Source organism: Mauremys mutica, chromosome 12 (genome assembly GCF_020497125.1).
Source record: "Mauremys mutica isolate MM-2020 ecotype Southern chromosome 12, ASM2049712v1, whole genome shotgun sequence".
NCBI classification, from domain to species: domain Eukaryota; kingdom Metazoa; phylum Chordata; order Testudines; family Geoemydidae; genus Mauremys; species Mauremys mutica.
The window spans coordinates 49,931,667-49,959,592 of NC_059083.1; the positions used below are offsets into that span (position 1 = coordinate 49,931,667).

Sequence of the window (27,926 nt, forward strand, 5' to 3'; positions counted from 1 at the left end):
CCTAAAGATGGGAAAAGTGCACCATTGTAGAACAATGGCCAACGGGGACACAAGAGCATCAAGGATGGAAAGAGGCAGCTACAACATCCACTGTAGTCAACTCCAGAAGAGAGCAGAGGCTAAGAACAAAGCAATAGACTGTCATGCTGTGTAATCGACCCTAGGGGCAGCAGACTGAAAGAAATGAGGAAAGGTCCACCTTATTGGCCAATATATTTCAAAAGAGGATAGAGTCCTGTATGTGAAAAGGAAAGGTCAGTGATGCTGCAAAGTGTCTACTAGAGGGCAGCACATTCAAAGCAGGAGAAATGGACAGCTATTTTCTGAAATGCCCAGTAGGTGGCAGCAGACATAGGCTTAATATTATGTATTATTCTATGGGCAGTAGGTTTTAACAGGCCTTCACCTAGAGTTTCATCAACTTGTGAAGTATTTCTTCCTGTGGGATCTTCTCCTTTTTATAATTCTAAGCAAGGTCTGCATGAATTCTCCCCTGACTTCTAGTGATGAACGCGGGAAGATGATTTCATGAATTGACCTTGTTTGCATAGACATGCCGGTTCTGCCTAGACGCAATGGAAATGCTTTGCCCAAATAATGACTTTTGGTGGTGTTGGATCACAAGTCACTTTGTTATTGGAGCAGAGGTCATAAAAGAGTTGTGTATCCTTATGTGGGGATCAAGGGCAGCAGAACTGTACTGGGCATACTCTGATGGAGGGACTCACCCTCAGCTAAACTGCATTCGGTAAGCAGGAGACAGGGGTGCCAAGCCCAGTGGAATTGAGAGAGGGCGGGGACAGGCAGTTTGTGGTGTGGCCTTTTTTTCATTACTGTTTAATGATAGAGTTTAGTAAGAATCACCTGAAAAGTCTTGTTACAAACCAACAGAATTGAAATCACCAATAACCAGCTCTAAGCATTAGACCTGTTTTGGGACAGTGTCTCTGATTCCAGAGACTGGCCAGCCTGCAATAGTAGTTGGGCTTGCTTGCTAACAGCTGAAATCACAGAGAGCTGTGTTAAGTTGTGGGCCCTCAAACCACTCCAGAGGGTACAGGGAATAGCTAGTGGAGCGGCAGATGTCAGGACAAGAACCTGGACAGTGGAGCGAGCAAGGTGATTTTTTTCTCCCCAACACCCCCCACCCCCCGCCCGGGGTGGGAGGTGAACTCATACAGATGCACTTCTGAAATCTGGGTCTTTACTGACCAAGGACAATAACTGTGAGTGGGGAGTGGTGAAGGGAGGGGCACCCTAAAGGAACTTTTGGTTGCTGGACTTAAGAACCTGAGGCACAAGGACACTGCCCAACATACTCTAGAGTCGGTGTTTTGCTCATGATTTTATGTTATGAATCCTGCTTGCAGTATTTTCCCAAAGTTATTGTCAGGTTACTTTCCCCCTTTTTATTAAAACTTTTTTTCTGCACTCAGACTCTGTGCTTGTGAGAGGGGAACTTTTGCCTCTGGGTTGGGGCTGTTGCCGGTTTTGTGTTGTATTGTTGGAAAGGAACCCTTAGATATTGAACCTGGCCCCTTTTGCTGCCGACTCCAATTGGAAGAAGGGTTACATAAGGAATCAATACGTCACATTGGGCAATGTTCGCAACAAAGATTTGGGGACACAAAATTATTCAGCTGAAAGATAGGTTGAAGTGGGACCCTTATTTAAAAGTTCAAACACCATCACCATAAAAACAAACCAACCAACCCAAAAATGGGTTGAGACTAATGTTTTCCCAGTCTATTTTGCTAACTAACTAATAATAAATAAATCAAGTGGTTTGTTGCCAAAAAGCTGAAACAGTAATGTTATTTGGGTTCATCTGAGAAAACTTGGGTTAAAAAAATGAGAACTTCATGCTTGTATACGAATTTCTCAAAAGCAGGTGTATGGAGATTTGTGTGATGCAGAAATGGAATGGATCTATAGACAATAGAAGTATGTTGTATGGAGACAATATCAAAATAATTTAAGGAAATGGGGGGATGGGGACTGCCCTCTAGTGGATGGAGATAGATCCTGTCAAATGTGCCCTCTTCAACTAGTATCTAACTCAAGTATTCCAGAACCCAGATACTGGTCTGTGCTTTGAGCGGAATGACCCCAGATTTACCTTTTCTCTTTTCATAGGAAAATAGGAACTGCCAGACTGGATCAGACACTAAGTCCATCTAGTCTAATATCCTATCTGACAGAGGCCATAACCAGATGTTTAAGAGGAAGGTGGAAGAATCCCATAGGAGGTAGAGGTGGGATAAGCTGCCCCCCATATAGCTCTCACCTTGGTCTCTGTTACATAGAGATTGGCTCAAGCCCTGAAACATGAGGTTTAATATCCCTTTCAGAATGTTGGTTGTCATTCATTATAACTCTGGACATTACTGATATCCATGTAAATATCCAGTCCCTGACATTGCAAATGGTGATGCTTTGCAGTTTAATAATAACCATGACATGCCCACAGGTTAGTTACCTTAGAACAACCCCTGTGCAGTTACTCTGTACTTAGGGCTGCTTTTCACCACCTCAGGTATTTCAATTAGGATGCAAGTTCGAATACATTGTCTCTCTCCTTGTCTCTTTACTCAGTAAGACCAGGGATAGGGGAGACTAGTTAGGCATCCTCCAAATGTCCAGGTTCCATTCTGTCACCAGGGAGGGGCTCAAAAAGTGCTGACTATAAAAGGACACATTTATGGAAAATCATTTCCAATTGTCATCTCTACAATCTCTCTGACACTTTTGCAGGTACAGTTTTGAGAACTCCTCACTGCCACTTGGGGTGAACATTTGCCAAATCAAAGAGATCAGGAAACCTAAGAAGTTTACTTTAAAGCAGGGTAGCCCCCAGAAGTGGTCACTTTGCATAATCCCAGTAGCTTCAGGACAGAGAAGGCTGGACATTTCCTTTCCCATTTCAAACAATATATTTTCTGTTCTTTTAGGAGAGGCAGGAACCTCTCAGAAATGAGCATCCAACACACAGAATGGTCAGGCAACCCATACAGCACATACTAGGAACGACAATGTATCTATAGGAAAGTTATTGCAATAGTTATTAGGATACAGACCAGAGGGCTGTTGCATCAAAAATATGTAAACACATGATGCAATAGCATTAGAAAAAAGCACAACAACACTCGTCAGAGAGGTCATATGGAGAAGTATCCTGCCTTGCCCAGCTACCACTCACTGATAATGACCCAGCCTTCACCCTCACTGTGCTAGGCTGAAAGTATTGTGTGGGGGAAAGGTCCTTGCACACTAGTCTTCCTCCTGGCTTATGGTCTGAGATCCCTAAAAGAGGGGAGACCCTGCGTGTTGTCTGTGGACACCTGTTTTTTCCAAGATTGGTATATATAGTGTAAACAAATGAGTTACACTAAGAGGCCACATCACTGGATTCTCCTCCAGTGGGAAACTGTTACGGTCTAGGTGATTTCCCCAGGTACAACTGGAACTGTGAGACCTGCTCTGCCCCCTGAACACACTAACCTGGAGTGTCTGTCACAATGCTCTGCTAGTGACAAGCAGCAAACTCCTCCAGGTGCTGTTATCACTCAGTCCAACAGCAGGTGGAGCCCCACACCCAGCTTGATTGCATGAATGCTCCCACAGCCACTCATGAATCTCACAGAGAAAGACACCAACTGGATCCCACCAGCTCCCAGCCTTGTACCTCAGTGTAAGGGTCCGGTGTAGGGGGCTCGTTCCTCTAAGGAGCGGCCGGGAACCAGGCCGCCTCACTACACGGTCTAAATCCGCAGTTCAGTCTCCGAAGGTCCAAGGGCTCAGACCCTCAGGCAGGGCTGAGCAAAAAAACCAGTCAATGAAGCCCAGCCCCTCAGTCGGGGTGGGGCAGAAAACAGCGGTTCTAGGCTCAGACCCTCAGGCAGGGGTTGAGCAAACAGAGTCAGTAATTTAAGCCCAGGCCCTCAGTCAGGGCGGGGCAGCAAAACAGCAGTTCTAGGCTCAGATCCTTGGGCAGGAGCTGAGCAAACAAAGTCAGTAATTTAAGCCCAGGCCCTCAGTCAGGGCAGGGCAGCAAAACAGCAGTTCTAGGCTCAGATCCTTGGGCAGGAGCTGAGCAACAGCAATAGTTCAGGGCTCAGGTCCTTGGCAGGAGCTGAGCAACCAGCCGGTAAGTCCAGACTTCTCTGTCTGAGCGCTGGGGTGAGGGGGAGACTGCCACCCATGAGTGGGGAGGCAGGGGGGACACAGGCCCACCCACTCCACTGTGTCCCAGCCCGGGGCCCTAACAGTGGCAGTTAGTCTGCTGCTGTGTCGGTGGGGTCCTGACCGCAACACACCGACATCGGCTCACAGTCTGCTGTAGCCAGACTGGGGTCAGCTACCCCCGGGCTACTTTCCATTTCCCCCTCCATGGGTACCTGCTCAGTACTGGTGTCCGGCGCTGGGTCCCACACCATGGGCTCCTCGCCATGCTGAGAGCTGGCTAGCTCGGGCTGCTCCTCAGGATGCGGGTCGGGGTTACACTCGGGCAGCTCCTCGGGGTACCGGGCTCGGGGAAGGCTCGGCCAGTCCTCCTCAGGGTACCGTGCTCGGGGAAGGCTTGGCCAGTCCACTTCAGGATACCGGGCTCAGGGAAGGCTCGGTCCAGCAGGAGCTCGGTCAGGAGCGTCTGTCCTCTCCGGCCGCCGGGCTTCAACTGAGCGCTGGGCCGGGGCTTTTATACTTTCTGTCCCGCCCCTTGACTTCCGGGGGGCGGGGACAGGCGGCAGTGGCTCCGCCCACTGGGGCAGCTGTTCTGGCTCCTCCCTCTCAGGAGCGGCCGGGAGCCAGGCCGCCTCACTACACTCAGGAATATAGCACCTTGGACAGAACAATGCCAATGTATTAATTGATTCACCACTTACTTCAAGGGAAAATGGGCATGCACAGCCTTTGCCACTTGAGCAGATTTACCAAACGCTTCAGTCAAACTCACGGGTGAGGATAAACATAAAAGTAAGTTTATTGGATACAAAAGATAGATTTTAAGTGATTACAAGTGAAAGGCAAAAAGTTCAGATAAGTTACCAAAAGAAATAAAAACAAAACACATTCTAGTTTAATGTTAACACCCAGTACCCTTACAACTTAGATGCTTCTCACCACAGCCTGGTTGTCCTTCACCCAGGCTCTGCCCTTTGATCAGCGCTTTAGTCACTTGGTGGTGGTGTTTGTAGATGGAGGTGGAAGAGAGAGAATATGGCAAATGTCTCTCACTTTTGTAAGGTTCTACAGGACAGCTGAGTAACAGGCTGTCATTCTGAGAAATTGACATTAGATGGCAGCAGAGTAGAGGAAATGAAAGGGGGGTCAAAAATACTGACTAGTGACCAATAGATTTCAGTGGCCAATAAAATAATTAGAAAGTCATACTGTTAAATGGCCACTAGTTGGCAGCATAGAACCATTGGGTTAGAAGGGACTCAAGGATCATTTAGTCTAACCCCCTGCCAAGGTGCAGGACTTGTTGATTCTCAGCCATCCAAGACTGATGGTTGTCCAGCACCTTTTGAAAACTTCCAGTGAAGGAGATTCCATGACTTCTCTAGGAGGTCTGTTCCATTGTCCTACTGTTCTTGCATTTAGGAAGTTTTTCCTGAGATTAATCTGCTATGCTGCAGTTTGAACCCATTGCTTCCTGTCCTGCTCTCTGTGCAAGAGAGAACAAAATTTCTCCTTTTTTTTTTTTCAATCTTCCAAGTATTTGAAAAAGCAGCAAAGAATCCTGTGGCACCTTATAGACCATTATCATGTCTCCCCTTAATCTCCTCTTTTCCAAACAAAACATAATCAATTCCTTCAGCCTTTCCTCATATGGCTCGCCTCTAGATCCTCCGGATCCTTTCCAGTTTCTCTACATCCTTTCTATACGTTGGTGATCAAAATTGGACACAGTCTCCAGCCGAGGCCTAACCAGAGCTGAGGAGAGCTGGACTATCACCTCCCATGACTTGCACGATATGCCTCTGTTAATGCAACCTAAAATTGCATTGGCTTTTTTTGAAACATCACCTTGCTGACCCATGTTGAGGTTGTGATCAACCACAAATTCCAGATCTTTCTCAGCAGTGCTGCTGCCAAGCTATTCATTCACCATTCTGTACTTGTGCATTTGGTTTTTCTTCCTTAAGTGAAAGCATATTGTAAGGGTGATATATGGGCAGCTATTTTCAGAAACCCAGTAGATTGCAGCATATATTGAATATTAATAAAGGTGCGGTGTAAGTACATTATAACAGGCCATCACCTTGGACAGGTATGTCCCAAAACTGTAAGCTGATGTTTGCTCATGATGTCAAATATTTTACACATAGGATCATTAGATTTAAAAGAAAGTTGCAATTATACAAGTCATGCTGTACAAGTCCCTTTGGGCATTGTTAGCTATAAAGCTTTGGAGACACAAAATGAACCAAGTGGGAGAAAGGTTGAAGTGGGATCATATTAAAAAGTATGAAGACCAAATGCATATATGATGCAGCATTTACACTTTGTAAATCGAAGGAGAAGCTCATTATACAAAGGTAGATCAAAGGCACCTGCTCAACCCTTCAGGTAACTGCATGTCTCTTTAGTGAGAAAATCCCGTTTCCGCAGAAAGAGGAGAGACAAGAACCTCAGCTGACGAACCTATGTCCTGGTGGCCAGGCCCTGAGAAATAAGAGCTCGTTACTTCAAGCTTGGGCTGTGTTGTGGTTACAGGTGAGCACCATTTTCCTGACTGTATTCCTATACCACCACCAAACTGAGGCATGAATGTGCTTTGTGAATAGTAGATAGACAAGGTTGTGAGATAATATCTTTTATTGCACTAACTCCTGTTGGTGGAGGAGAGAAGCTTTTTTGCTACACAGAGCTCTTCTTCAGGTGAATATTAGCAGTTTTAGCCTCACCTTCCCAACGCAGTGCCAGTCAGCATTCATAGCCCCATTTCACAGAGATGGAGCGTGAGATCCATGCCTTGTGACAGGTCCTCAGTTGTGGATCTGCCCCACTGAAACAAATGGAGCTACCTTGATTTACATCAGCTGAGAATCTGGCTCACCGTGTGCCCAATGGGGTGGCAAATGCTGATAGTCTTACCAGCCCAGATGACCCATGCCAGATTGTTTCTAGACTCTGAGTTCAAGGACAGCATCTCCCCGCTCCTTTCTCCCCATGCCTTTTTTGTTCTTATATTATCATCCCACAATCAGTGTGGGGTGGGGTCACTCCCCTGTTAGTGTTGCACGTGAGCCTGGTTTCACCCATTCCTAAGATCCACCCTCCAAAGAGCTGTATTTTATTACTGCTACATATTCCACATCAGGAAACAGAAAAGGTGCTGCCAGTCTCTGACCACATCACCATCACCACCACAGCAACTAAGGGAGCATTTACTCCACTTCATAATTTACAATGTAAACTGATCTCTTGTGAGGGGATGACATTTGTTCCTTTTCCTACAGGGCATTGAAATGTTGAATATACCAGGATATATGTTGTGACGTTATTGACACAAAGTGCGACTGTATAGACCATTGTTGCAACTAATATTCTGTAGTAGCACCAAATCTTGTACAAGGGAGATTAAGTAAGGTGTCTATGAGGAGGTTATGATTTGCTGGTTATGATTATGTTACCTGTTTGCATGTATCATGTTTATATTTAAAGTTAAAAGTATTGGCTCTGTACTGTCTGTATTTCAAACTTGTGCTATGATTCTGGGTGACACCTCACACAATTTGCATCATCCTGGCCTGCTTGATGACCCATTAAGGACCATCAGCTATACAACTGACCCATTCAGAGAAGGCAGATACAGCTTGTGACTCAGAAAGGCATACAGGGAAATGCCTATGGACAGAACTCTAAGGTTTTTCCATGCCAGGTGCTGGGTAGCTTGTATTTGAGACAAAGGAAGCACAAGCCACATATCAAAAGGTTTATAAAAGGCAGGCTCATCATCTCCATTTTGTCTTCATTCCTGCTTCTTACCTCTGGAAGAACTTTGCTACAAACTGAAGCTCTGAACGGAGGAATGAATGACGCATCCAAGCTGTGGATGTACTCCAGAGACTTGATTTGAATCTGCAGTTTATTCCATCACTGCTAAAATCCTGAACCAAGAACTTTGCCATTACTGTATGTAATTGATTCCACTTAACCAATTTTAGATCTCATCTATATTTCTTTCTTTTTTATGATTAAACCTTTAGATTTTAGATTCTAAAGGATTGGCAACAGTGTCATTTGTGGGTAAGATCTGATGTGTATATTGACCTGGGTCTGGGGCTTGGTCCTTTGGGGTCAGGAGAACCTTTCTTCTTTTACTGGGATATTGGTTTTCATAACCAGTCATCACCATAAGGAGTGATGCTGGTGGGGAAACAGGAGTATCTAAGGGAATTCCTTTTTTGACTTCTGGTTTAGCCAGTGAGGTAAAACCAAAGTCCTCTCTGTTTGGCTAGTTTGCCGTGCCTTAATAGTAAAGGAACTCCAGTGTGGGGCTGTAACTGCCCTGCTCAAAGCAATCTTATCCTGAACTGATACTCTCAGTAGTGTCCCGCCAGAGGCTGCATCGTTCCATATAGTTAGATTAATTTCCATTAATTCCAACAAGAGATCGGTGTATTTGGACACTAGACTGCAATGAAAAATCTGAGTCTAAGATTTTAGTTGATGTACATATTGGTTTTGACTCCTAAGACCTGGCATGATTCTGGCTATTGACAGAAGTGAAATACAGAACTTAAGCATCATTGTTAAGCTCTCGTATGTCATGGGATGGGATATGATAGATAGCCAAGTTCTAACATGACAGATCAGAACAATCTCTACCAGAGAAATAGGCTGTCATATTTGTCATTGCTCTGATATGGCAGAGGGAGGTCTACATGGGTACCAATGTTCTGTCATCGGACTGAGACTACTGACACTTTGCTCTGAAGTCTACATTTAGACTTTAGGAAGGGAATATTCTAAATATTTTTGGTATTCATTCACGAGATTTGATTAACTTTTCATGCTACATTCTTCCAATTCAATTGCTCACCTTGGTTTTTTTTTTTCCTAGACTCAAACCATGGAGGCACAGATTGGAGAAACCAAACAACCGTCACAGAATTTATCCTTCTGGGATTCGGGGATATCGCTAAGCAGAAAATTCTTCTCTTTCTAATGTTCCTAGTGATCTATATTGCAACCGTGGCTTGGAACACTCTCATTGTGGTGCTTGTTGTGACTGATCAGCACCTTCACACCCCCATGTACTTCTTCCTGGGCAACTTGTCCTACTTGGAGATCTGCTACACCTCCACCATCCTACCCAGGTTACTGGCCAGTCTGCTGACTGGGGACAAAACCATCTCAGTCGGCGGCTGCATCACGCAACTGTATTTCTCTGGCTATCTGGCAGCTACGGAATGCTGTCTCCTAGCAGCAATGTCTTATGATCGGTATCTAGCGATATGTAAACCTCTGCACTATTCAACTCTTATGAATAACAGGTTTTGCATCCAGTTGGCTACTGGGTCATGGTTAAGTGGTTGTTTGGCTATTACAATCCTTATCTCATTCCTATCACAGTTAGTATTCTGTGGCCCGAATGAAATTGACCATTTCTATTGTGATCCCGTCCCACTGATAGAACTGTCCTGCAGTGACACACACCTGAGCATATTGGGGGATTTCATAATAGTCTCCGTATTCACCCTGCCTCCATTCCTACTAACCCTGACATCCTATGTGTGTATCATCGCCACCATCCTGAAAATCCCTTCCAGCACCGGGAGACAAAAGGCCTTTTCCACGTGCTCCTCTCACCTCACTGTGGTGACAATTTTCTATAACACCATAATCATTGTCCACATACTACCGAAACGTAATACACTCAGAGATCTGAAGACAGTGCTCTCTCTTTGCTTCACGGTCCTAACTCCCCTGATAAACCCCCTTATCTACAGCCTGAGAAACAGAGAGGTCAAGGAAGCCTTGAGCAAAGCAGTCAGTAAATGTGGCTTTCACAAAAAACATGCAGAGACTATGAGATAATAATTTAGCTTGAGGTTTTGAAAGCTGCCTGAGTGATTGAAGCAATAAGCCTGTGATGCACTGTACCTCAAAGCAGCCCCCTGCAACCTCTATATTCATCTTTCGTATTTGGTTGTGATATTTTATAAAAAACATGCCTTGTGAGGTATCATATGTAAGGTCATGATCTGCTGAAACTTATTCTTCTGTTACAATATGTATATCATCATTGTATATGGCAGTATGAGATTTTGTTATGTGGTTATTATTGAAATATGTTGGGAGTCGGAGCCACCCACTGTTAGTTCTCCAGTGACAACAAAGGAGCTGGCCCACACCTAGGTGGGCGTTAAACGATCATCAGCAGCCATTGACCAGCAGGGGAATTGTAAACAAGAGATTCACAGTTCTATAAGATAGTTGTGCAAGCACCACACAATGGGAATTGCTGAACTCTGTGATTCAGCAAGGCCCACCAGGACATGTCTGGGCCAGTATTTTTCCAATGAATTTTCTCAATTTTTACATGAATTGAGAGTATAAAATAAGGGACAGTGGCATCATGAGACCACCTCTCTCCTCCCCCACATATTCTGGAGGCAACAAGAAAGCTGGGAAGACAAAGACTTTGAACTGGAGAGGTTCATCCGAGGCTGAGAGGGGAATTCAGCCTGTGTATTAAGAACTGTAACCTGCCTGTGACATTCAGTGTGGTGAGAAAAGCTGTTTGAATCAAGTATTACTGAGTCTGATAAAGTTTAGGATTTAGAATGCGTTTTTAATGTTTTTTTTCTTAGGCATAAAGGTCAGAGATAGTTACCTAACACTTGGATCACTTAATCTATCTTTGTGTAGTTAATAAACTTATTTTAATGTTTAATCTTAACCGGTGAGTTTGTCTAAATGCTTGGGGAATCTGCTCAGATTACAAGGGCTGGTGCATGTCCGCTCTCGTTTGATGAAAAGCCAGGTGCCAGCAATGACCTCTGGACACTTCACCAAAAATAGCTTTATACCTCTTATCTGAACTAAATCTGGCTGTGACCAGCTCCAGCAAAGCAACAGCATCAGGATCACAGGTCCCTTGGAGGCAAACAAAGAGGTAGACTCACAAGCCGGGGACGCTGGGACTGTACAGACCCAGCTAGGAGTTGGCCAGGGGACCCGTAGAACGGAGGCCATTTCTGGGGCCAGGTCTGTCAAACGATCACTGACGAGGGACTCTGCATGTGGCCCTGCAGAGCACCAGCTGCGCTGCTGCCACCAACTGCATAGAACAGTTCAAAGGGAGGAGACCTGTTACAATGATTGTCTCCAAAACTCACTGCAATGAGTGCATGTCCCGAGAGGGCTCGTTCTCAGAACACGGTGTCAAGCCAGCCCCATGGTTTTATGTTATGAATCCTGCTTGCAGCGTTTTCCCAAGTTAATGCCGGGTTACGTTCCCCCTTTTTATTAAAACTTTCTTTTCTACACTCAGACACTGTGCTTGTGAGAGGGGAACTGTTGCCTCTAGAGGTGCCCAAGGGGTAATGTGTAATTGTCTCAGGTTACTGGGTGGGAGCTCGAGCCCGTTTTGTGTTGTATTATGGGAAAGGAACCCTTAGATATTGAACCTGGCCCCTGTTGCTGCTGACTCCAACTGGAAGAAGGGTTATATAAGGAATCACTTTGGGCAATGTTCACAACTAAGATTTGGAGACACAAAGTTAGTCAGCTGAATGACAGGTTGAAGTGGGACCCTTTTTAGAAAGGTCACACACCATCACCATAAAAACAAACAAACCAACCAGCCCCCAAATGGGTTGAGAATAATGTTTTCCCAATCAATTTGGCAACCAAACTAATAATAAATAAATCAAGTGGTTTGTTGCCAAAAAGCTGAAACAATAATTTTATTTGGGTTCATCTGAGAAAACTTGGGTTAAAAAAATGAGAACTTCATGTTTGTATATGAATTTCTCAAAAGCAGGTGTATGGAGATTTGTGTGATGCAGAAATGGAATGGATCTATAGACAATAGAAATATATTGTATGGAGACAATATCAAAATAATTTAAGGAAATGTGTGTTGGAGGGAGGGGGAACTGCCCTCTAGTGGATGGAAATAGATCCTGTCAAATTTGCCAGAACTCAGATACTGGTCTGTGCTTTGAAGAGAATGATCCCAGATTTACCTATGCTCTTTTCATAGGAACATGGGAACTGCCAGACTGGATCAGACACTAGGTCCATCTAGTCTAATATCCTGTCTGACAGAGGCCATAACCAGATGTTTAAGAAGAAGGTGGAAGAATCCCATAGGAGGTAGAGGTGGGATAATCTGCCCCCCATATAGTTCTCACCTTGGTCTCTGTTACTTAGAGATTGGCTCAAGCCCTGAAGCATGAGGTTTAATATCCCTTCCAGAATCTTGATTTCCATTAATTATGATAGCTCTGGACATTACCGATATCCATGTAAATATCCAATCCCTGACATTCCATATGTTATCTCTCTCCTGCCATCCCTCTCCACCCACTGAAAAACAGAAGCTAATGACACCATTCCTTACCCATCCTGGCTAAAAGTCATTAATGCACTTAACCTCTATGAATTTATCCAGTTCTCTTTTAAATCCTGTGATCATAGAATCATAGAATATCAGGGTTAGAAGGGACCTCAGGAGGTTGTCTAGTCCAACCCCCTGCTCAAAGCAGGACCAATTCCCAACAAAATCATCCCAGCCAGGGTTTTTCAAGCCTAACCTTAAAAACCTCTAAGGAAGGAGATTCCACCACCTCCCTAGGTAACCCATTCCAGTGCATAGTCCTGGCCTTCACAACCTCCTCAGACAAGGAGTTCCATACGTTGACTGTGCACTGTGTGAAGAACTTCCTTTTATTTGTTTTAAACCTGCTGCCCATCAATTTCATTTGGTGGCCCCTAGTTCTTATATTATGGGAACAACTATATAACTTTTCCTTATTTACTTTCTCCACATCACTCATGATTTTATATACCTCTATCATAATCCGATTAGTCTCCTCCTTTCCAAACTGAAAAGTCCTAGTCTCTTTAATCTCTCCTCATACAGGACCCATTCCAAACTCCGAATCATTTTAGTTGCCCTTCTCTGAACCTTTTCTAATGAAAGTATATCTTTTTTGAGATGAGGAGACCACATCTGTACACAGTATTCGAGATGTGGGCGTACCATCGATTTATATAAGGGCAATAAGATATTATCCATCTTATTCTCTATCCCCTTTTTAATGATTCCTAACATCCTGTTTGCTTTTTTGATTGTCACTGCACACTGTGCGGATGTCTTCAGAGAACTATCCATGATGACTCCAAGATCTTTTTCCTGATTAGTTGTAGCTAAATTAGTCCTCATCATGTTTTATGTATATTTGGTGGGTTTTTTTCCAATGTGCGTTACTTTACATTTAGCCACATTAAATTTCATTTGCCATTTTTTTGCATAATCACTTAGTTTTGTGAGATCTTTTTTAAATTCTTCACAGTCTGCTTTGGTCTTAACTATCTTGAGCAGTTTAGTATCATCTACAAACTTTGCCACCTCACTTTTTACCCCTTTCTCCAGATCATTTATAAATAAGTTGAATAGGACTGGTCCTAGGACTGACCTTTGGGGAACACCACTAGTTACCCCTGTCCATTCTGAGAATTTACCATTTATTCCTACCCTTTGTTCCCTGTCTTTTAACCAGTTCTCATTCCATGCAAGGACCTTCCCTCTTATCCCATAACAATGTAATTTACGTAAGATCCTTTTTGTGAGGGACTTGTCAAAGGCTTTTTGGAAATCTCTTTTTAAACATGACTTTGATAAACCATTTCTGTTTTATACTGATACGACTTCTAACCCAATACTAGCCATAGTAAAACAGAACCAAGGATGGGGAGCTCTTGGGATGCAGTCAATGATGTTTGTGTCATTCCTTCCTGCATCAATTTTGCGTTGGGGGTGTGTCGTTATTGACACAAACTGTGACCGTATAGACCATTATTGTAACCAAGATCCTGTAATGGCACCAAATCTTCTCAAAATGAGATTAAGGAAGGTGTTTCTGAGGAGCTTATGATTTGCTAGTTATGATTATGCTATCTGTATGCATGTATCATTTTTTGTATTTAAAGTTATACGTACTGTCTCTATACTGTCTGTATTTCAAACTTATGCTATGCTTCTGGGTGACACCCCAGACAATTTCGCATCAGCACTGCCTAGCCTGCTTGATGGCCCATTAAAGACCATCCGCTGTACAATTGACTCACTGAGAGAAGGCAGATACAGCTTGTGACTCAGCAAGGCATGCAGGGACATGCCTATGAACAGAACTCTTAGGTTCTTCCATGCCAGGTGCTGGGTAGCTTGTATTTGAGACAAAGGAAGCACAAGCCAATAGCAAAAGGACTATAAAAGGCAGCTGCATCATCTACATTTTGTTTTCAATCCTGCTTCTAACCTCTGGAGCAGGAGTTGCAAACTCAATTTACCTTAGGGCCAGTGCCAGTCCTCAAATCCTTCCTTCTTCTCATAACGAGGCATCCCCATGATGAGCGATGCTGGGGTTGATACTGGGAAACTGGTGTAATATAATATAAAAGTTTTGTTTTCTGAACACCATCTTCAGTGACATTATTGGCCACAAATTATTCCAATATTTTTATATTATACTTTTATATTATAATTTTTATTTCAAATTTCTTAGAAATAATAAAACTGTTATACAACTTTATACAATTCTTCGCCTCCCAGAGTGTTTTCAGTGTTTGCCAGTCACTAGACAATGCTTCAGTTCTGTCAGTTTGTTGATGTTTGGCCTCAGTGACTGAGCAGTTGAAACCTTCAGGATTGCAGCAATGCGTGCATCAGATAGTTGTGTTCAGTATTTTTACTTGTATTCATTGTGGGAAAAAGGGATGCTGCCTCTATGCCAGGGGTTCTCAAACTGAGGGTCGGGACCCTCAGGGGGTCACAAGGTTATTACCTGGGGGGTTGCGAGCTGTCAGCCTCCACCCCAAACCCCGCTTTGCCTCCAGCATTTATAATGGTGTTAAATATATTAAAACATGTTTTTAATTTCTAGTGGGGGAGGGTCACACTCAGAGGCTTGCCGTATGAAAAAGGTCACCAGTACAAAAGTTTGAGAACCCCTGTTCTACGCTGACTCTGCCTGGTAACTAATGATGTTGCCTCCATGGCTGACCTTGCCTGGCAACTAGTGATGGTTTCTCTGTCCCTCTCCCCCAGAAAATGGGAGCTCCAGTGGGGGCAGCACCTGTAGTTGAGATTCCTGGCAACCTGTCTGCCTGCGTCTCTCCTCCGTCTCTCCTCTGCAGGCAGAAGTGGGGAGGTTCTCTAGCCACAGATAGCCAGTGGACCGGGACTTTGAGACCCCTGCTCTGGAGGAACTTTGCTACAAATTGAAGCTCTGAACAAAGGACTGAATGACCCATCCAAGCTGTGGATGTACTCGAGAGTCTTGATTTGAATCTGCAGTTTATTCCATCACTGCTAAAAGCCTGAACCAAGAAGTTTGCCATTAGATTTTAGATTCTAAAGGATTGGCAACAACGTGATTTGTGGGTAGGATCTAGTTTGTATATTGGCCTGGGTCTGGGGCTTGGTCCTTTGGGATTGGGAGAACCATTCTTCTTTTACTGGGATATTGATATTCTCATAACAAGGCATCCCCATGAGGAGCGATGCTGGTGTTGATACTGGGAAATTGGAGTGTCTAAGGGAATTGTTTGTGTGACTTATGGTTAGCCTGTGGGGTAAAACCAAAGTCTTCTCTCTTTGGCTGGTTTTCTGTGCCTTAGTAAAGGAACTCCAGTTTGGGGCTGTAATTGCCTTGCTCTAAGTAATTTATCATGAATTGATACTCTCAGTTGTGTCCCACCAGAGGACTCATCATTACATATGGTTAGGTTAATTTTCCTTAATTCAAACGAGACCAGAGCCTATTGACCCTAGACTGCATTGAAAAATTTGAGTAGAAGATTTTAGTTGTTAAGCTCTAGTATATTACAAGGTGGGATATAATAGATAACCCAATACTGATATGACAGATCAGACCAGTTCTCTACCAGAGATATGGGCTGTTATATTAGTCATTGCTCTGATATGGCAGAGGGAGGTCTACATGGGTACCAATCTTCTGTCCTTCGACTAAGACTCCTGGCACTTTCCTCTAAAGTCTACATCTAGCCTTAAAATGTCAACCTGTAACTGTGAGAGGAAGGGAATATTCTGAATATTTATGGTATTAATTCACAAGAATTGATTAACTTTTTATGCTGTGTTCTTCCAATCCAATAGCCCAGCTTGTTTTTTTGTTCCTAGACTCAACCCATGACAGACACCGAATGGAGAAACCAAACGACCATCACAGAATTTATCCTCCTGGGATTCGGAGATCTCTCTGACCTGCAAATTCTTCTTTTTCTAATGTTCCTAGTGATCTACATGGCAACCGTGGTTGGGAACACTCTCATCGTGGTGCTTGTTGTGACAGATCAGCACCTCCACACCCCCATGTACTTCTTCCTGGGGAACTTGTCCTACTTGGAAACCTGCTACACCTCAACCATCCTCCCCAGGTTACTGGCCAGTCTCCTGACTGGGGACAGAACCATCTCATTCAGTGGCTGCTTCACACAAATGTATTTCTTTGGGTTTCTGGTAGCTACGGAATGCTATCTCCTAGCAGCGATGTCTTATGATCGGTATTTAGCCATATGTAAACCCCTGCACTATTCAACTCTTATGAAAACCAGGTTTTGCCTCCAGTTGGCTGCTGGGTCATGGTTAAATGGTTGTTTGGTTACTGTCGTCTTTGTCTTATTCCTATCACAGTTAACTTTCTGTGGCCCAAATGAAATTGACTATTTCTATTGTGATGCCCTCCCATTTATGGAGCTCTCCTGCAGTGACACGCACTGGTTAGTATTGTTCAATTTCAGCCTATCCTGTGTATTCACCCTGCCTCCATTCCTACTAACTCTGACATCCTATGTGTGTATCATTGCCAGCATCCTGAGTATCCCTTCCACCGCTGGGAGACAAAAGGCCTTTTCCACCTGCTCCTCCCATCTCATTGTGGTGACAATTTACTATGGAACCCTAATGATTGTCCATATGCTTCCAAACCACAATACATTAAGCCTCCTGAACAAAGTGCTCTCTCTTTCCTACACAGTCATGACTCCCCTGGTAAATCCCCTCATCTACAGCCTGAAAAACAGAGAGGTTAAGGATGCCTTGAGCAAAGCAGTCAGTAAATATGGGGCTTTCACAAAAACATGCTGAGACTTTGTCTAAATCACCCAGGCAGCTTGAAAACCTCAGGCTATCAGCTCCCATTGAAATTAAGTTGAAAACTCCCATTGGAAATCTCAGCACTAATATGAAAAAAATGGAGATGATCTGTATGGAGTTACTGAGACAGTCTTTGTAGTCCAGTTCTGCCTCCATGTTACACAACATATAGCAAAGTGAGGTTGCGGACAGCTGTCACTCTCTCATGTTCAGCACTGAGACACACAGTATGATTATATTTTTCTCCATCGTGCTGGCTAAATGTTCACCCTATAGGATGAACTTGTACAGTGTTTGAAAATGCACAGAGCTGACATTGTATAAGGCGCTAAACCTGCTAATTATCCAAGTAAATCCCTGTGTATATCCCCTGTTCATTGTTTCGCTATGTTAGATAATAAAGTCTTGTCATCAAATTCAGACAGTCAAATACAAACAAAACACAATGGGTGACATCATGTTTGTTTCTGCAGATCATTTTTTATTCCCCTAAATATGAAACAGAGGATCCAGCAGGAGCTCAGGACAATGTTGTCCATCTAACTGGAAGGACCAGGGAGAAGAGTGGCCATAACCACCTTCCATCATGGAGTTTTTAACTGGGCACCAGGCAGAGTGATGACAATTTTAACCATTTTTTTTATTTCCATAAAAAGCAATCTTTGATCAAAATTAATGGTTGGACAATAAAAATACTAACTCCTGGTGCAGCAGAGATGGGGACGTAAGCCTGGGAAATCTGCCACCCCTGAAATTGTGCTTATTGTCATCATACCCCTCTGCAAACCAGCCACCTTCACTGTGTTCACACAGGCTGGATGCAAATAGCCAGGCCTCAGCAGTGACCTCTGGACACTTCACCAGGAACAGCTTCATAGCTCTTATCTTGGCTACGTGTGGCTATGACCAGCTCCAGCAAAGCACCAGCACCAGGCTCACGGGGCCCATGGAGGCTGGGATGTTGGGCAAACAGAGAGGTAGACTCACAAGCCAGGGGCACAGGGACTGCCCAGACCCAGCAGCGGATTTGCCAGGGCACACGTAGAACTGAGGCCATTCCTAGGGTCGGGTTTGTCAGTCACTGAGGAGGGACTTGGCATGTGGCCCTGCAGGGTAGAAGCTGCCCTGTTGCTGCCAACAGCACAGAGCAGTTCAAAGGGAGGGGAACTGTTGCAATGAGCATCCCCAAATCTGACTGCAACAAGCACCTGTCCCGAGAGGGCTAGTTCTCAGCGCACGATGCCTAGCCAGTCCTATACGCCTTAGCTCCGCTGCACTCAGGGCCCTCCCCTTGGGGCGTGAGGCAACCTATGGTGAGATGAAATGGCTACCAATGGGCAGAATTCCTGTGATGCCCAAATGGTAGTGCTGGCTCAATCTCTGGGAGCATGTCAGGGCTTGGCCAGAGGCAGGGGAGGTGGACACCGGTGAGAACAGAAGGACTTCAGCACTGCGGGAAGGATTTTCCAAGGGCCCTAATGGAGTTATGCACCCAAATCCCTGTGAAATGGGATTTGGGCATTTAACACCCTTAGGGTATGGCTACACTTGCAAGTTGGAGCGCTGGTGGAGGCTTTCCAGCGCTGCAATTAGTAAGTGTCCACACCTGCAGGGCACATCCAGTGCTGCAACTCCCTGGCTGCAGCGCTGGCCGTACACCTGGCTCAGCATGGGGAATAAGGATTGCAGCGCTGGTGATCCAGCGCTGGTCATCAAGTGTGGCCACACACCAGCGCTGTTATTGGCCTCCAGGGTATAAGGATGTCCCAGAATGCTTTTAACTAAATTACTCCCTTTGTTTTGTTATGCAGCCTCTCTTTGTTTTGTTGTGAACTCCCATTGCTACCGGAGCTGCTCTACCGGAGCTGCTTATGCTGTGATCAATCTGTATCCTCCTCCCTGCGTGATTCACAGGGGTTGAGTGTTTGCTTTTTGCTTGACCAGCAGCGAGAAAGCGAGTCAGCAACTGCTTATCTGGTCTGCAGGCTTTTGCAGTTAAAGAATAAGGGGTTGGGTTTTGTTGTCAACTCCTTGCACCAGGCTCCGTGCACCCGGAGCTGCTTCAAACACAGCTCCTGTTTGCTGTCATCAATCTGTAACTACTGTCAACAATGAAATGAGATAACCCCCTGCCTGTCTCATTCACAGGGGTTGAGTGTTTGCTTTGCTTGAGAGAAACGGGGGGAGGGGGCAGAGGGGGGGAAAGGGAGTATGTTGGATGCAGGCTGTTTGCAGTTATCAGTAACGGGGTGGGAAAATTTTCTGATTTTGCACAGTGTCGGTTCCAAAAATCCACTCTCTCTCTCCTCCCCCCGGTCCCTGTCACACTGCCCCACACCCCCCCTCTTTTGAAAAGCACTTGCTGCCACTTGAATGCTGGGATAGCTGCCCATAATTCATCACTCCCAACAGCGCTGCAAATGCTGCAAATATGGCCACACACCAGCGCTGGCCCTGCACAGCTGGACGACCAGCGCTGCAACTACCAGCGCTGCAGATTTGTAAGTAAAGCCATACCCTCAGTTGTGTCTCGCTAAAACCAGCATCGTTACATGGTCATGCTGGGAAATGACCACTAGATGGCAGCAGAGTAGAAGGAACGGCTGGGGGTGTCAGAAATATTGACTAATGACCAACAGATTTCAGTAGCCAACACAATAATGGGAAAGTTATACTGTTAAATGTCAGAGGGGTATCTGTGTTAGTCTGTTTGCACAAAAACAACAAGGAGTCCAGTGCCACCTTAAAAACTAACAGATTTATTTGGATATAAGCTTTTGTGGGTAAAAAACCACTTCTTCAGATGCATGGAGTGAAATGTATAGATACAAGCATGAATATACTGGCACATGAAGAGAAGGGAGTTACCTTACAAGCGGAGAACCAGTGTTGACAAGGCCAATTCAATCAGGATGGATGTGATCCACTCCCAATAATTGATGAGGAAGTGTCAATACCCGGAGACAGGAAATTGATTTTGTAATGAGCCAGCCACTCCTCGACCCTGTTCAAGCTCAAATTAATGGTGTTAAGTTTTCAAATGATTTGTAGCTCTGCAATTTCTCTTTGAAGTCTGTTTTTGAAGTTTTTTGTTGCAGGATGGCTACTTTTAAATCTCTTATTGAATATCCAGGGAGACTGAAGTGTTCTCCTACTGGTTTTTGTATGTTACCATTCCTGATGTCTGATCTCTGTCCATTTATTCTTTTACCTAGAGACTGAGCTGTTTGGCCAATGTACATGGCAGAGGGGCATTGCTGGCATGTAATGGCATATATTACATTAGTAAATGTGCAGGTGAATGAGCCCCTGATGGTGTGGCTCATCATGTGATTGCATCCTAAGAAGATGTCACTAGAGTAGATATGGAGACAGAGTAGGCAACAAGGTTTGCTACAGGGATTGGTTCCTGGGTTGGTGTTTCTGTGGTGTGGTGTGTAGTTGCTAGTGAGTATTTGCTTCAGGTTGGGGGGCTGTCTGTAAGCGAGGACTGGCCTGCCTCCCAAGGTTTGTGAGAGTGAGGGATCGGGTTTCCAGGATAGGTTGTAGATGGTTGATGATGTGCTGGAGAGGTTTTAGATGGGGCTGTACGTGATGGCCAGTGGTGTTCTATTATTTTCCTTGTTGAGCCTGTCTTGTAGTAGGTGACTTCTGGGTACCCATCTCACTCTGACAATTTGTTTCCTCACTTCCCCAGGTGAGTATTGTAGTTTTAAGATCGAGTAGGTGTTTGTCTCTGTTTGAGGGATTGGTGCAAATTTGGTTGTCTCTTAGGGCTTGGCTGTGGACAATGGATCATGTGATGTGTCCTGATGGAAGCTGGAGGCATTTAGGTAAGTATTGCAGCAAGTAGGTTTCCAGTATAGGGTGGTGTTTATGTGACTATCACTTATTTGTACAGTAGTGTCCGGGAAGTGGATCTCTTGTCTGGATTAGTCCAGGCTAAGGTTGATGGTGCCGTGGAAATTGTTGAAATCCAGGTGGAATTCTTCAAGGGCCTCCTTCCCGTGGGCCCATATGATGAAGATGTCATCAATGTAGCGCAAGTAGAGATGGGGCACTAGGGGACGAAAGCTGAGGAAGCGTTGTTCTAAGTCAGCCATAAAAATATTGGCATACTGTGGGGCCATGCGGGTACCCATAGCAGTGCCGCTGACTTTAAGGTATAAGTTGTCCCCAAATCTGAAATGATTGTGGGTGAGGACAAAGTTATGAAGCTCAGCCACCAGGTGTGCCATTGGCACATCAGGGATACTGTTCCTGACAGCTTGTACTCCGTCCTCATGATAAATATTGGTATGAAGAACTTCTACATCCATGGTGGCCGGGATGATGTTTTCATCCATGTCCTGTACAGGTCCTCAGGTGGGGAACTGCCCCACTAACACAAATGGAGATACCTTGAATTATATCAGCTGGGGATCAGGCTCAGTGTCCCCCAATAGGGTGGAGAGTGGTGAAGGAGTCTTACTAGCCCTGATCAATCATGCCAGATTGTTTCTAGACTCTGAGTTCAGGGACAACATCTTCCAAACCCACCCCACGTGAATTATCATTCCACAAATATTATGTAGTGCAGAGGGTCACTCCCTAGTTAGGGTTGTACATCAGCCTGGTTCTGTCCCATCCTAAGATCCACCCCACAAAGAGATGTATTTTATTACATCTACAGTTAACATCAGGAAAAAGAAAAGGCATTGCCAGTCCCTGACCCACATCACCATCATCACCACAGGAACTAAGGGAGAATTTACTCCATTTCTGAATTTATTGCATAAACTGATGTCTTGTGAGGGGGTGAAAATTATTCCTTCTCCTACATGGCACTGAAATGCTGAATATACCAGGATATATAGTTCTATTAATTTCCATTTATTATTACCGAAGATCAGTGCCTAAGGACACTAGACTGGGTTGGAAATCTCAGTCCAACATTTTAGACGATGTATTTATTAATTTTGACTCCTAAGTCATGGCATGATTCTGGCCATTGCCAGAAGTGAAAAACAGCATTTAAGCATCATTGTTAATCTCCTGTATGTCACTGGAAGGAATATGACACTAGATAAAGAAATGGTTTGATCTGTCATATCAGTACTCGGTTACCAGAGAAATAGTTTCTTTTATTAGTCATTGTTCTGACATGGCAGAGGGACATCTACCTGGACACCAATGTTCTGTGCTCAGGCTGAGACTCCTGGCACTTAGCTGTGAAATCTACATTTAGCCTTAAAATTTCAGCCTGTAACCAGGAGAGGAAGGGGAGTTTCTGAATATTTATGGAATTAAATCATGAACTTTTAACTATGTTTTTCCAATTCAATTGCCCAGTTTGTTTTATTGTTCCAAGACTAAACCCATGGAAGACAGAGACTGGAGAAATCAAACAGATGTCATGGAATTCATCCTCCTAGGAAGATCACCAATGCATTGTAGTTTTCTCAGGAAGTCGGTGGTGTCTCAAAGATAGCTAGGAGTGCTGGTAGCGTAGGGTCTGAGGAAAGAGTCCAAATAGTGAGATAATCCTGCTGTAAGAGGGCCAATGCCTGAGATGATGGGGTGTCCAGGGTTTCCAGGTTTATGGATCTTGGGTAGCAGATAGAATACTCCTGGTTGGGGCTCTAGGGGTGTGTCTGTGTAGATTTGTTCCCATGCTGTAGCAGGGAGTTTGTTGAGCAGATGGTGCTGTTTCTTTGATACTCCTCAGTGGGAACGGAGCATAGTGTCCTGTAGAATGTGGTGTTGGAGAGTTGCCTGGCAGCCTCCTGTTCATGATCCAACCTGTTCATGGTGACTACAGCACCTCCTTCATCAGCCCCTTTGATTATAATGTCAGAGTTGTTTCTGAGGCTGTGGATGGCCTTGCATTCTGTACGGCTGAGGTTATGCGGTAAGTGATGCTATTTGTTCACACTTTCAGTCTGTGCACATCTGCAGAAGCACTCTATGTAGAAGGCAAGTTTCTCATTACGACCATCAGGAGGAGTCCACGCAGAATTCTTCTTCTTGTAGTGTTGGTAGGAGAGTTCCTGTGGGTCAGTGCACTGTTCAGAGGTGTATTGACAATATTCCTAGAGTCGGAGACAGCGAAAGTAGCTTCCAGATCATCACAGAACTGTATCATGTGTGTTGGGTTGGTGGGGAAGAAAGTTAAATGGCCATTCCATTCGGTGGCAGCATGTTGTAAGGGTGATATGTGGGCAGCTATTTTCAGAAATGCCCACTAGATGGCAGCATATATTTAATATTAATAATGGGGTGGTGCAAGGACATTATAAGAGGCCATCATCTTGGACAGGCATCTCCCAAAAATGTAAGCTGCTGTTTAATCACAATCTCAAATATTTTCCGCAATGGATTATTAGACTTCGAAAAAGATGCAATTATACAAGGCACACTGTACAAGTCCCATTGGCATTGTTAGCTACAAAGCTTTGGAGACACAAAATGAACCAAGAAAGGTTGAAACAGGACCTTATAGAAAAGTTTGAAGACTGAATATAAATATGAGGCAGCATTTACACTTTTTAAATCAAAGGGGAAGTTCATTTTCCAAAGGTAGATCAAATGCACCTGCTCATCCCTTCAGTAACTGAAGGTCTTTTCACTGAGAAAATCCAGTTTCTGCAGAAAGACGAGAGACAAGAAACTCAGCTGAGGATCCTGAATCCTGGCGACTGAACCCTGAGAAATAGGAGCTCATTGCTTCAAGCTTGGGCTGTGCTGTGGTTACAGGTGAGCACCATCTTTCTGACTCTATTTCTATATCACCACCAGACACAGGCATGAATGTGCTTTGTGAATATTAGAGGGATGAGGTAGATGAGGTAATATCTTTTATTGGACCAGCTTCTGTTGGTGAACAAGAGAAGATTTTCAGCTACACAGAGCTCTTCTTCCAATGAATATAAGTAGTTTTATCCTCACCTTCCCACAGCAGGGCCAGTCAGGATTCATAGCATCATTTCATACAGAGATGGAGCATTAGATCCATGTCTTGTGACAGGTCCTCAGTTGGGGATCTGCTCCACTGACAGAAATGAAGATACCTTGATTTACACCAGCTGGGGATCTGACTCAGTGTGCCCCACATGGGTTGCGGAGTGGTGCTAGCGTCTTACTACCCAAGCTCACACAGGCCAGAGTGTTTCTAGACACTAAGTTCAGAGACAACATCTTACACACACACAGACACAGACACACACACACACACACCAGTGCTTTTCTCTATTAACATCTGTGGCAAAGTTCCTCCTCTCCCCTCGTAGGTCCTGCGCTTATTGGCAGATTTCCTCCCCTCAGTGGTCTTCCCCTTGGATGAAACCCACAGTCTGGATCAACTCCTCCTATGTCTGTTTAGGAGTAGCGAGACTTGGGGGGAACCTGGTCCCGCCCTCTACTCCGGGTTCCAGCCCAGGGCCCTGTGAATTGCAGCAGTCTCTATAGTGCTACTTGTAACCGCTGCTTGACTGCTACAGCTCCCTGGGCTACTTCCCCATAGCCTCCTTCAAACACCTTCTTTATCCTCACCATAGGATCCTCTTGGTGTCCGATACTGCTTGATTGTAGGGTGTTTCCTCAATCCTCCAGTAGTACACCCTCTCAGTTCTTAGTTCCTTGTGTCTCTGACTTCCAGCTCCTCATACGCACTTCCTTTCTCTGGCTCCTCCTCCTTTGACTGGAGTGAGCTCCCCTTTTTATACCAGGTGCCCTGATTAGCCTGTCCTGATTGGCTGCAGGTGCTCCAATCAATGTAGCTCTCTCCGGTGCCTTCTAGAAAGTTCTTAATTGGTCCCAGGTGCTCTGATTAACCTGCCCTGATTGGCTGCAGGTGCTCCAATCAATGTAGCTCTCTCTGGTGCCTCCTAGAAAGTTCTTAATTGGCCCCAAGTGCCTTAATTACCCTGGAGCAACTGCCATTTTGGTTCCCATGGTACTAGGGATTTGCTTAGCCTGGGGCTAACATACCTGTTCCTGAGTACTTTCCTGTAGCCATCCGGCCTTGCTCCATCACTCATCCCACAATCATATGGAGTGCAGAGGGTCATTCCCCACTTAGGGTTGCACATCAGCCTGGTTTTATTTCTTCCTAAGTGCCATCCTCTTAAGAGCTGTATTTTTTTACTGCTACGTAGTCAATGTCGGGAATCAGAAAAGGCATTGCCAGTCCCTGAGCACGTCAGCATCACCTCCACGGGAACTAAGGGAAAATTTACTCCACTACATGAACCTATGGCATAACTTGATCTCTTGTGAGGAGGGCGGAGAAATTATTCTTTCTCCTACAGGGAACTGAAATGCTGAATATACCAAGAAACACTGTGAGATTAATTTCCATTAATTCTAAGAGAAGATTGGTTCAACATTTTAGTTCAACATGCTGGTCAGTCTCCTGACTGGGGACAAATCCATCTCAGTCAGTGGCTGCCTCTCACAACTGTATTTCTTTTGTGCTCTAGCAGGTACGGAATGCTGTCTCCTAGCAGCAATGTCTTATGATCGGTATTTAGCGATATGTAAACCCCTGCACTATTCAACTCTTATGAATAACAGGTTTTGCCTCCAGTTGGCTGCTGGGTCATGGTTAAATGGTAGCTTGGCCACTACCATCTTTATATTATTCATATCACAGTTAATTTTCTGTGGCCCAAATGAAATTAACCATTTCTATTGTGATCCTATCCTACTGATGGAACTCTCCTGCAGTGACACACACCTGAGCATATTGGTGAATCTCATATTCGTCTCCGTATTCACCCTGCCTCCATTCCTACTAACCATGACGTCCTACGTGTGTATCAGTGCCACCATCCTAAGAATCCCTTCCATTACCGGGAGACAAAAGGCCTTTTCCACCTGCTCCTCTCACCTCACTGTGGTGACAATTTTCTATGGCACCATAATGATTTTCTACATGCTGCCGAAACATGATACACTCAGAGATCTGAAGAAAGTGCTCTCTCTTTGCTTCACCGTCCTAACTCCCCTGGTAAACCCCCTCATCTACAGCCTGAGAAACAGAGAGGTCAAGGAAGCCTTGAGCAAAGCAGTCAGTAAATGTGGCTTTCACAAAAATATGCAGAGACTATAAGATAATAATTTAGACTTAGTTTTGAAAGCTGCCTGGGTGATTGAAGCAAGGAGCCTGTGATGCACTGTACCTCAAAGTAGCACCCTGTAACCCCTATATTCATCTTTTGTATATTGTGATATTTCATAAAAAGCATGCCTTGTAAGGTATCATATGAAAGGTCATGATCTGCTGAAACACATTCCTCTGTCAAAACATGTATATCATCATTGTATAAAATGTTATGAGCTTTTGTTATATGGTTGTTATTGAATTATGTTGGGAGTCTGGAGTCGCCCACTGTTAGTTCTCCAGTGACAACATAGGAGCTGACCCACACTCAGGTGTTCATTAAATGACCATCACCAGCCATCGACCAGCAAGGGAATTGCAAACAAGAGATTCATAATTCTGTAAAAGACAGTTGCGCAAGCACTGCACAATGGGAATTTCTGAACTCTGTGTCTCAGCAAGGCCCACCAGGAATGTCTGCACCAGTATTTTTCCAGGGACATGAATTGAGAGTATAAAATAAGGGACAGTGGCATCATGAGACCACTTCTCTCCTCCCCCACATATTCTGGAGGCAACACAAAACTGGGAAGACAAAGACTTTGAACTGGGGAGGTTGGTCCCAGGCTAGGAGGGGAATTCAGCCTGTGTATTAAGAACTGTAACCTGCCTGTGACATTCAGTGTGGTGAGAAAAGCTGTTTGAATCAAATCTTACCGAGTCTGATAAAGTTTAGAATTTAGAATGTGTGTTTCCTTTTTATTTCTTAGGCATAAGGGTCAGAGACAGTTACCTAACACTTATAATCACTTCAAATCTATCTTTCTGTAGTTAATAAACTTATTTTAATGTTTAACGTTAACCAGTGAGTTTGTCTAAAATTCTTGGGGAATCTGCTCAGATTATAAAGGCTGGTGCCCACTATCCTTTGATGAAGTGGTGAACTAATTAATGAGCTTGCATTGTTCAAGAGAAGGTCTTGAGCAATGTAAGATGGTACATTTCTGGGGTGTGAGGCTGGGGGGATTTGGTGGTGTCTCCCTCTGTATAGTTCATGAGTAGCTTGGAGAGCATTCATGCAACTCAGTTGAGTGTGTCTCTGTATGCTGGTGACTGTGTGATAACAGCAACTGGGGAGGGCAGGGGATTCTGCTTCTCACTATTAAAGCATCATGACAGACAGCCCAGGCTGGAGATATAAGGGGGCACAGCAGTCCCACAGCTCCAGGTTGTACACCCGGGGTCCCGTTGCATAGTCCCATTAAAATTAAGTTGAAAACTCCCATTGTCCAACTAAGTGGAAGGACGAGGGAGGGAGGTGGCCAAAACCATGTTCCCATCACAAAGTTTTCAACTGGGCACCAGGAGCAGTGGAGACAATTTTAACCATTTTTATATATCTGTAAAAAAGCCATTATTATCAAAATAAATGTTGGTATTTTTGTTGTCCAGACTCTTGGTGCAGCCTTTGTGGGGTCATAA

The 27,926-nt window shown here is 44.5% G+C and overlaps 2 protein-coding genes across 4 annotated transcripts; both read left to right on the forward strand.

Moving 5' to 3' along the window:
* Positions 1-9,177: 9,177 nt before the first annotated feature.
* LOC123345233 (olfactory receptor 6N1-like) lies at positions 9,178-9,960 on the forward strand (the record flags this gene model as incomplete). The annotated part of the gene is made up of 1 exon (XM_044981961.1): positions 9,178-9,960. A coding segment is annotated over exon 1 (783 nt), but the record flags the coding sequence as incomplete, so codon positions are not given.
* Positions 9,961-12,230: 2,270 nt separating this feature from the next.
* Positions 12,231-17,773, forward strand: LOC123346197 (olfactory receptor 2AP1-like). 3 transcript variants are annotated; one of them, XM_044983461.1, is made up of 2 exons: positions 12,231-12,342; positions 16,388-17,773. In XM_044983461.1, the coding sequence occupies exon 2, from the start codon at positions 16,397-16,399 to the stop codon at positions 17,351-17,353; it is 957 nt and encodes a 318-aa protein (XP_044839396.1). In that variant the 5' UTR covers positions 12,231-12,342; positions 16,388-16,396; the 3' UTR covers positions 17,354-17,773. The 3 variants fall into 3 exon arrangements, with proteins under 3 accessions (XP_044839396.1, XP_044839395.1, XP_044839394.1); XM_044983460.1 differs by lacking the exon at positions 12,231-12,342 and adding an exon at positions 15,565-15,624; XM_044983459.1 differs by lacking the exon at positions 12,231-12,342 and adding an exon at positions 15,608-15,628.
* The last annotated feature ends 10,153 nt before the right edge of the window (positions 17,774-27,926 follow it).

Bases quoted from the DNA above. Each gene is read 5' to 3' on its own strand.
- LOC123346197 (XM_044983461.1), top strand. From the start codon at position 16,397: ATGACAGACACCGAATGGAGAAACCAAACGACCATCACAGAATTTATC.